The 9,908-nt window shown below is 35.0% G+C and overlaps 1 protein-coding gene across 1 annotated transcript in view; it reads right to left on the bottom strand.

The window, feature by feature from the left end:
• Window positions 1-6,215: 6,215 nt before the first annotated feature.
• LOC110106995 (myosin-2-like) overlaps window positions 6,216-9,908 on the bottom strand; it is a 32,888-nt gene continuing 29,195 nt past the window's right edge. The window contains exons 21-23 of the mRNA XM_020837115.2: window positions 9,121-9,236; window positions 8,692-8,904; window positions 6,216-7,366 (exon numbers count right to left, since the gene is read on the bottom strand). Of these exons, the coding sequence (XP_020692774.1) occupies window positions 6,932-7,366; window positions 8,692-8,904; window positions 9,121-9,236 (764 nt within the window). The 3' untranslated portion in view covers window positions 6,216-6,931. The remainder of the gene's footprint in view (window positions 7,367-8,691; window positions 8,905-9,120; window positions 9,237-9,908) is intronic.

Here is a 9,908-nt window from a genome sequence, read left to right as displayed (position 1 = left end):
TCAAAATTAAATTTGGGATCATTCAAGCTCTAATTTCATCAAACTTATAGTCAAACTAAATATCTCAAAGAGATGAATTTGATGACACTAAAATCGATCCAACCCTAGCCCAAATGGGTCCAAATCAAGGGAACATAACATATTTGGAAGGTTCAAAGCATAAGTTTGATGATCAAATAATATTTAAATATGTCATACTTATAGTCTAATCGATCAGCTCGATGAGACGAATCTAACAAACCCAAGATCGCTTAATTTTGAATCATTTTAGCACATAAATGCTTAACAAATGCTCTATGTTCGAGGGGATCAATATGGGTTGTCTAATAAAGCAGTCCAAATTTGCTCGAGATCTTCATATTTAAAGGGCATGTCTATCTCAAAAATATATAAATAGACCCTCACCTTCCAAATGAAAGAGAGGGCCTAGGGGCTTGGACCTTTGGTTTGAGATTGGAAAGTGCCTTGAAGCTTCAAGAGCTCCGCCGAGGCACCACCACCAATGACCTCCGTTGACCGTCATCAAACCACATCCCAACCACCAACAACCACTGAACCACCACCCGGTCAACAACAACCACATGACTTTCACTTGACCATCTTCAAACCAGTTCCCAGCAGTTGACTGCCATCAAACTTCTGCCCGATCATCTTTGGACCACCACCTGGCCGCCAAACCTCCACCAAGCTACCTCCCATTTGTTGAACGTCGTCGTACCTCTATCAGGTAGGCTTCCATCGTTGGACCACCAACCTCCTTAGCCCGCCAATTATAGGAACAATTATTAGGTCAGGTGACCTGACGTAGCTCTACGTTCGGACGCCAATAACATGTCGCCACGTGGTCTTACTCAATATCGCGCGGCCCGACAACCTGACCTGGGATTATTATGTTCGCGTATTGCTCGGTATTGTTCTAGGTATTGCTAGGTATTGCTCGGTATTGCTAGGTATTGCTCGGCAATAATGAGAAATACCATTTTGTGAAGACCAATACCGAGTAATATCGAGAAATACCGAGCAATACCGAGAAAAAGTCGGTATTGCTTGGTATTGGTCTTCACAGAATGGTATTTCTCGTTATTGCCGAGCAAAATCGACCAATACCAAGCAAATACCGAGCAATACGTAGCAACACGCGAACATAGCAATCCCGTTTCCGTTCCGGGTCAGGGTTGTTGGGCCGCGTGGTAAATAGTGAGAACATGTGGCACTATTTTACTAACGTCCAAACGTAGAGCTACGTCAGGTGACTGGACCAAATAAAAGTTCCAATTATAGACCCTCCAACCACCTTTGCCTACCAATTACGATCCCTCCACCTGTCGTCACCTACTGACTACGATCCCTTTGACCCCCATCGCCCACCGACTATGACTCCTCCTCCGTCGCCCATCGACTATGATCCCTTTGACAACTCTAACAATTTTTACCCATTGAATACGATCCTTCTATCCACCGTTGCCTGCCAACTATGGTCCTCCCGACCACCGTTGCCCACCAACTACAATTCCTTGGACCACCATCGCTCGCCGATTATGGTCCATCCGACCAACATCACCTGTGGAGATCCCTCCGACCAAGGTTATAAAAATCAGACCTAATATTAAACTAGAACAAGGAGATGTTATAAGACATAATAAATACTAATTTTATTTTAAAAAAACATAAAATTAACATAATAATGATGCTATCATTATATATTATATGATAAAAGATTAAATAGAACACAAAATTATGAATTAAAAAATATACACAAATAATTAAAAAAAATCTTTTTAAAATAAAGGAGATATAAAGTGTTTGAATAGTCTTACTTAATTGTATATAATTTCATATCAATTCAAACTTCAAACTTAAATATACAAATTAATAAATCTAGAAGCCATCTCCTAGATTTGAAGCATTAAAGTTGACTCCCTAAATTCTCATTCATCAAAACCTCCCATCCAAATGTATCAATATCATCACTTCCAAGTATTTTATGGTCAATCTCTAACATTATCAAAGACATCAACATCTGCATAATAGAAATATAAAATATTATATCTATATTGAACATCTCTTTCAGATGTTATAACTTAATCAAATTGAGAACTTACTTTAAGGTTCTCTAGTATAACTAATATTTACTTTTTAAATAATTAAAGTGATATCTTCTGCATAAATGTCTGTCTCTAAATTCTCCAAAATTGGCTCTTCATCAAGCTAAATTCTCCAAAACTGACTCTTCATCAAGCAACAAAAAATCCACCATCTTTATAATTATACAATCCAAAGGATTATACTTTCTTTGTTTAGTTTTAAATCCACAAAATTTATATGAACCATTATTAAAAAATTATGCATCTTTGTCCACAAATTTATATGAACCATTATTAAAAAATTATGCATCTTTGTATACATAAACATTTAAATATAATTAAAAGTCATACAATCATATCTATGTCTCAAATTGAGGTTTTATCAAACAAATACGTGATCATTGAGCCTTTGATGCTCTGGATAATTTCGACTCTTCGTATGAATTTGCTCAAGTACATTCCAATTTCTTTAATTTACATCTAGAAACTGAAGATGTTTGACTAAGAATGCTAATAGTCAATTTTTACAAATTTGATGCACTTGATTAAAATATCTTCCATCATTTATCCATAAGCAATTAAGAATTAGTTAGTTAATAGATGATTGATATGCATAAAAGAAGAAGTGCATACTAAAATTATTATTTCACTTATCAGTTTGCATTTCTTTGGCCATCGTTAATGCGATTGGTTTGTTAAAGCTTTCTAAATTGTTAAGAAAAAACCTAACCTTCTTCATTGTTGTTGATGGTTTAGGACATATTTCTTTATTTTCAATCAGCTCAATTAAATCTTGTATAACTTTAGGTTTGTGGCAAAAATTTTCTTTATCATATTGAAAATGGAGATTAAGAAAATAGGCTGCATAGTGTATGTCTTGTCTTAACTGGCTATCTCATCTTCTATTTATAATATTTGTATAAGGTTTGTACATTCTTTTGATATTTCTGAACATGAATTTAATAGCTCTCCTTTCTCTATACACACCATTATATATAAACCCTAGAGATGGTTTTTTATTAGAATCAATAATTAACAATAACCAAATTAAAAGCCCAGATAATTTTGAAGTTAATGGATGATACTTCTTTTCTTTTTACTGTTTTAGATATATTTGAATAAAAGTAAACTTTGCTTGTTATAAAAGCCTACAAGTCAAGCTTATGATCATATAAGCTTTTCAAAATGATAAATGTTGTAGCGAATCTAGTAGCTACAGTCCTAATAATTTTCTTCCAACCAACCCTTTTTCTTAATTAACTTAAAATAAAAATATGGTTGTAAACAAAAATTATAACTTTTGATGCTATTTTTGTAAGATCCTAAATATGAGACATATTTTCAATATCTTTTAGAATAAGATTTAAGCAATGAGCAAAACTTGGAGATCAAAATATTACCAAATTTTTCATGTAGTAGTTCCCGTGCTTTCTTATAGTTTGTTGCATTATAATTAGATACTAGTTGCATAATATTTGGTGATCCTGCCCACTCCGCAACTTTACAAAATAATGAACACAGTCGTGGTATCCTTTATAATATTAGAAGCATCCACAAATTTCAAGAAAGTTATACCCCTTGGACAGTAAAGAAGAAAATTAATCAAGGTTCTATTCATTTTATATGTCCAACCATCAGTCATGAATGTGCAACATATTTATATCCATGATTTTCTATATGAATCAATTAATAACTTTTATTCCTCTTTACAATCTTTTAGAAGATTAACTTTCAATTTATAGTATGATGATAATTTGTAACCATGTATAATTGCAATTATAACATCAATTGTCGTTTATGCAAAACTAGAGTTTATGATATTAAATGAGATGCAATTGTCATAAAACCACCTTTTTACTGTCAAAACAACATGGTGTATGACATCTTTGGATGTCATAACAATTTTTAAGAATGTTTGAGAATTTGCTTTAGTTCTTGGAGTAAAAAAATTTCTAGATCATCTCTTTTGGGACAACTTTCATAAACTAAATTTTTGGTAAAAAAAATTTTAGACAAAAATTGTACTAAAAAATTTCTTTAAAAGCAATTAAAAAGCTGTGCCAAACGAAATCAAATTTGTCTCAAATAAGCATTTTAGGAGCATTGTTATAATATGGTACTGCGTCAATTTAATCAAGATTATACAACTTGGTTTAGGGTTTAGTTGGAGGAGGAAGGGCTTGGGGAGCACGATATATGACGGCTTTGTTGAGAAAGGAGAGATTTAAGATGACGCTATGCATATTCTTAGGGCTGTCAAAATCGGGTCACGGGTCGGAATTGGGTCCAACTCGAAATTGACCCGACACTATTCAACCCGGCCCGTTTTTGCAAACGGATCGGTTTTCCGAACCCGAACCAGACCCGATTCGGGTATGTTTTATTAATTTTTTTATTTAATTCAATTTATTTAAATCTAAATCAAATTAAGGTAAGATTTACTTCAATTAATTTAAAATAAATTAAGATTAATTTAATTTGGGCAATAATATTTATAATTTTTTGAAATATCATATACTTATCTCATAAAAATCCTTTAAAACCCTTCTAAATTAATTAAAAACGGGTCAAACCGAGTTGATTTCGGGTTTCCGGGTCAACCCGAACCCGACCACTAGTTCGGGTTCGGGATGACCCGAACCCGAAATTTTCTGATCGGGTTCAGATCGGATTTTCGGGTCGAGTCAAATATTGACACCCATACATATTCTCTTCCTTACTTAGATATTGAAAATCCAGTTCCGCTAATAGTGCGAAAGATTCTTTTATATTGAACCTGTATGGCGCAAATAATGAGCTCTGAAAACATTAAAATGTATAGAAGTGCACAAAAATGAAGAACAGTTAGGCGATTTTTAATTTTTATAGTTTAAATCTGAGTCTCTATAAAATTAATTTAGATTTTGCGTGTTTTGCTAATGGGCTGATTGAGATTTTATTTGGAATAGTTTTCTTAATGTTTTGCTTTTAAGATCATAATCATAATTTTATTTGGCCGTTATTTTTTCGTTGTTTGAAAGAAAAAATTATGCTAAAAATTTACTTTTTACATCAACTTTAAAAATTTAATTTTTCTATAATGCTATTTTTAAAACTAGCAATAACGTATTGGGCTTTAAGTAGCCATTTTTGAATCTGTAGAGTATGGGTGTAATTTTATCTTGTCAAACACCCATACTATACATTTTCTTCGGTCACAAAATCTCATTTCTTTGATTTTCATATAGGCTTCTTTTGGGACGGCTTTCTTATCACTTAGACTTCGTTTGTGACGGCTTTTTATTGATTTTTGAAGTAATTTTTTAGTACAAAAATTAGTAGAAAAATCATCCCAAACGAAACCTTAAAACCAAGAGGATGGAACTAGAAAAGCCATCCCAAAATCCTACAATTTTTGTACTAGAAAACTGCTTCAAGAAGTAATAAAAAAATCGTCCCAAACGAAACCTTAAAGCAGCTTTCTATTATACTAAAAAAACTATTTTAAAAAACAATAAGAAAATCACAAAACTTGGCCTACAAATTTCAAGTGATGTTAACTTTGGCATATATCTCCCACTTCTGGAAGAAACTAGGGGTGTCAATTCGGGTCAGCGGGTCGGGTTCGGGTCGAACATGAAACTGACCCGGCACTGTTCGGGTCAACCCGAACCCGACCCGTTTTTAAAAACGGGTCAGGTTTCCTGACCCGAACCCGACCCGACACGAATGATCCGAATTTGATCTAAAATTGCTAATTTTCGGGTCAAAATCGGGGTCAATATTCAATTTTCGGGTCAAAAACGGGTCGATCTCGGATTTTCAAGTCAAATATGAGTTTTCGTGTCACTTTCAGGTCAATTTCGGGTTGCTGGGTCAACCCGAACCCGACCCAATTTTTAAAACGGGTTGATTTGTTCAACCCGAACCCGACCCGATTCGAATTCGGGTTGACCCGAACCCGGATTTTTCCGGGTCGGATTCGGGTCGTGTCAAAAATTGACATCCCTAGGAGAAACATACAATTCTTCATATACATTTCGGTAAAAAACTACATTGCAGCTCCCTTTCCCCAACAAAAAGAAGAAACTGAACATTTGAATAACTCAATAAACTTAAAGACGCCTATTCTTCACCTCTTCATAGCACATCTAAATCAATCGGGAATGGTAATAATTTAACATGTAAAACACCTGTACATTTTGTCTTCGGTTACAGAATCTCATTTCTTTGATTATGATACAATCAACATACAGACTCATAAGGAATACTAATCCTGCAATTTATCTCCCACTTTTGGAAGATATCTACAATTCTTTATATACATTTAGGTTTCGTTTGAGACAACTTTTTTATTGTTTCTTAAAACAACTTTTTAGTACAACTATTAAAATTTTTGTACTAGAAAGCTGCTTTAAAAAGCAATAAGAAAGCCGTCCCAAATAAAACCTTAGCTAAAAAACCTGCAGCTCTACTTCCCCCAACCAAAAAGAAAAAAAAATCAATAAACTAAAAGACAAGTCTGTTACTCTGTTCCCTATTCTTCACTTGTTCACAGCTCCAGGGGCAGATGCACCAGCATCAAAGGTTATGCGGTCAGCAAGCTTCTTAACTCCCAGTTCATAGATGTAGTAGTTGCTCGTGTGTCCATATATGGGAAAATTATTAGGTCCGGTCACCTGACAGAGAGATACATCCGAATTTCTCTCTGTCTACAATAAAGCGTAGTTACTGTTGCACTTTGACTGAGCTTTTATTATAGACAGAGAGAAATCCGGATGAATCTCTGTGTTCGATGTCCGCACATCGCTTGACGCTTCAATGCCAATCAAGATAGCTATGAACAAGAAGTACTCATTAGTAAGTACCTAAATTTTTATAGCCCTCTTGATCCACCATCTTTTTTGTTTTTTAACCCCTTCAAACAGCCCAGACTTGCGGAGAACCGCCTTAGTTTCCCTTAATTGGGCCTTGAAATACTTCTTCCATGCATTGAACCTAACCTTCAGCCTTCGGAACTCTTCTTCTGGGTTAAGTTGGCCAATGAGTCGAGCTTCATTCTCAAAAACATGCATTCTCTGCTCTAACTCTATTGCAAGAAGCCCAACTTTGTCATTTCTGCACTCATAATCTCTTGCAGGTGCAGAAGCTGCCACAGGAAATTGCCTCGGTGGGGTGGCGTCTGGTGTATGCATCCTGGTAGAAATACCATCTTCTGAGTCATAATTGTGATGATTATGATGAACTGGTGATAAGACTGGCCTTCCACAAGGTTGGCTTGTCTTAGATGCTGCTAAGCTCAACTGCATGAAAATTGTCACATCCATCAAGGAATCATCATCATCAATAAATCACTTTGCTTAGGCTTCGTTTGAGGCTTCGTTTGGGACGGCTTTTTAACTATTTAAAATAGCTTTTTAGTAAATAAATTAATTTTTTTGTACTAGAAAATTGCTTTAAGAAGTAAAAAAAAAGCCGTCCCAAACGAAGCCTTAGTATAATGTATTGCAACAACTGTCAGATCTAAGGAAATCTTGCAACAACTGTCAGATCTAAGGAAATCACAAACCAGTCTAGACTATCTACAGTACATAAGCCTCCGATTACTGCATGAGCAACACTAGAATAGAGAAATTTTCATCTAGTTATTAGAACAAGTGTAGGGCAGGAGGAGTTGAAAGTCGCAAAGCAGATTAGGAAGAACAAATATGCATCTGGTTTGCTGCAAAATGAATGAATTCTGCCATAGACTCTTGCGTTTCTCGAAAGCAGGGAAGAAGCATAGAGGATGAGATATGAAACAAAGATTCAATGAAGTAATTTGATCCATCTCCAAGAGAATAAAGTTAAAAAAAGATTAAACAGAGACATTGAACCACATTGGAAGATGATAGGAAATACTTGAGTTCGCAAGCAAACCTAACAATAATCGGAAAAAATAACGAGAAAACGAAGAAATCGTGGTGGGAGAACAATCAAACGATGACAAATCTTATAGAAAACAAAGAGAAACATGAACAAAGCAAAGATACAAAAGATCTTCAATTCGACAGGAGGATCGTCTCTCCCAAATCTCTAGACAAGAGAGTCTACAGCCCAAATCGCCAAGAAACCATAATTCCAATCAATCAAAACATAATCTCCCATTCTCCCCAAATCTCTTTCATCATCTTTAATACAAAAGCTTTCCTAATCTAATTTCCCTCCTAAGCCCTAGCCGCCCCCTCCTTTTAAATTTTAAATCCATTGGACAAGTGGGGCCCCCCCTATGGGCGGGCCAAGCCAAGGAAGGTGGACTGATTCCGCCTCCTGTAGACTTGTTGAACCGGCCCTTGGGCCGGCTGGGCCGGTTCAACCTAAACTGGCATATCAGAAGATGCACCAATTGTGCCCATAACGATTAGTCTATCAATTTATATCACCATGTTTCCCTGAAGAACAGAGACAAAACCCAATACAGAAGCAAGTTTTTCCTATTTGCATAGCCTAGTAAATCGACCAGGACCTGCCATGACTCAAAAAGAAGGCAAGCATTTTCTCAGGCACTGTTTTACAAGAATTTTCATAATCTTCCTGCAGTTATTATGTCTTCATTGATAATGAAAACTAAAAAGCAATCAGAACTTACTTGCAACGAAGTTATTTGTTTCTGCAATATCTCCTCCTTGAATTTCATCTTTACATCATTCTCAAACCATCTGATATCAGATACTTGAAGTTTCTCTCGCAAAGCAGCACACTCATCCTCTTTTTGGCTCAGCAATGCCTCTGCTTGCAGAACTCGCCTCTGAAGCTCTGCTAAAGCTGAAGCGTGCACCTGAGCATTCTTCTCATAAGAATCCTGAAAAAATTGACACTTAATCTTGTAATTCTAGGTTGAACATGAGCGCTACAACATACAGATAATTTTGAAACTGTGTTTTGATGGGTCTACACGATAAATATCTGATCAAAATAAACAATTCTATGGTACTTCTAGGTACATGAAGAAAAATGTAACTTTTCATTCAAATATAAACGGCAGGACCCTTTCATAATTTGAAAAAGAGGAAATTACCTTTCTTTCATGAAGAATTTTGTGAATCTTCCCATTGATTTTTTCATGATAAAGCTTTTCCCTTCCATTGCTTTTGAGATAACAAAATTTCTTTCTTGCCAAATAACCACGGATGACTGAGCAAAAATAATGATATATCAAGAAACGCTCTAAAGGTAGTATTGTGAAATGTAAATAGATTACAAAACTTTAGTAAGTACAATATCCAGCCATACAAGATGAGCTCTCTCACCCATTGCATACAAGATGGGTCATCATGAGAGGAGGTAGCGAAGAAATAAAGAAACCTAGCAACATATGTTAAACAAGAAAAAGGAGGAGAGAGAAAGTGATGGAGAGAGAAATGCTTTAAAACTTCTGAAATCCAAAAAAAGTTTAAAACGGATGTAAACGTATGTCCATCTGTAGTTTTGGAAACTTAAAATCTGTTTGAATTATGTAATCATGGAATTTACAATAAATATTATTTTGAGGCAATTTTATAGTTACTGTTATGAATTATCTAGATTAATGTGGTAAACTTACATCGAAATTTCAAGAATTAAAAAAAAATTGCTGTGCTTCAACATGCTGTCAATAGAAAAATCACTCTTTTATGGAGTCTAGATCATATATTATGTGAAACATATCTTGCCATAATATCATGCCTCTTATATATTTGATTGATTTCTTTCAAAAGGTTAACAATTTTCTTTTCAACAGGCTTTACGAATTATTGCCAGGTTGTGAGACAAATCAAAAGCTCAAAACTTACCATTATGATTTTCTTATTTGTCAGCAAGTTCTTA

Source organism: Dendrobium catenatum, unplaced genomic scaffold (genome assembly GCF_001605985.2).
Source record: "Dendrobium catenatum unplaced genomic scaffold, ASM160598v2 fragScaff_scaffold_716, whole genome shotgun sequence".
In the NCBI taxonomy this organism is placed as follows: domain Eukaryota; kingdom Viridiplantae; phylum Streptophyta; class Magnoliopsida; order Asparagales; family Orchidaceae; genus Dendrobium; species Dendrobium catenatum.
This window is presented reverse-complemented; position numbering and strand designations above follow the sequence as displayed.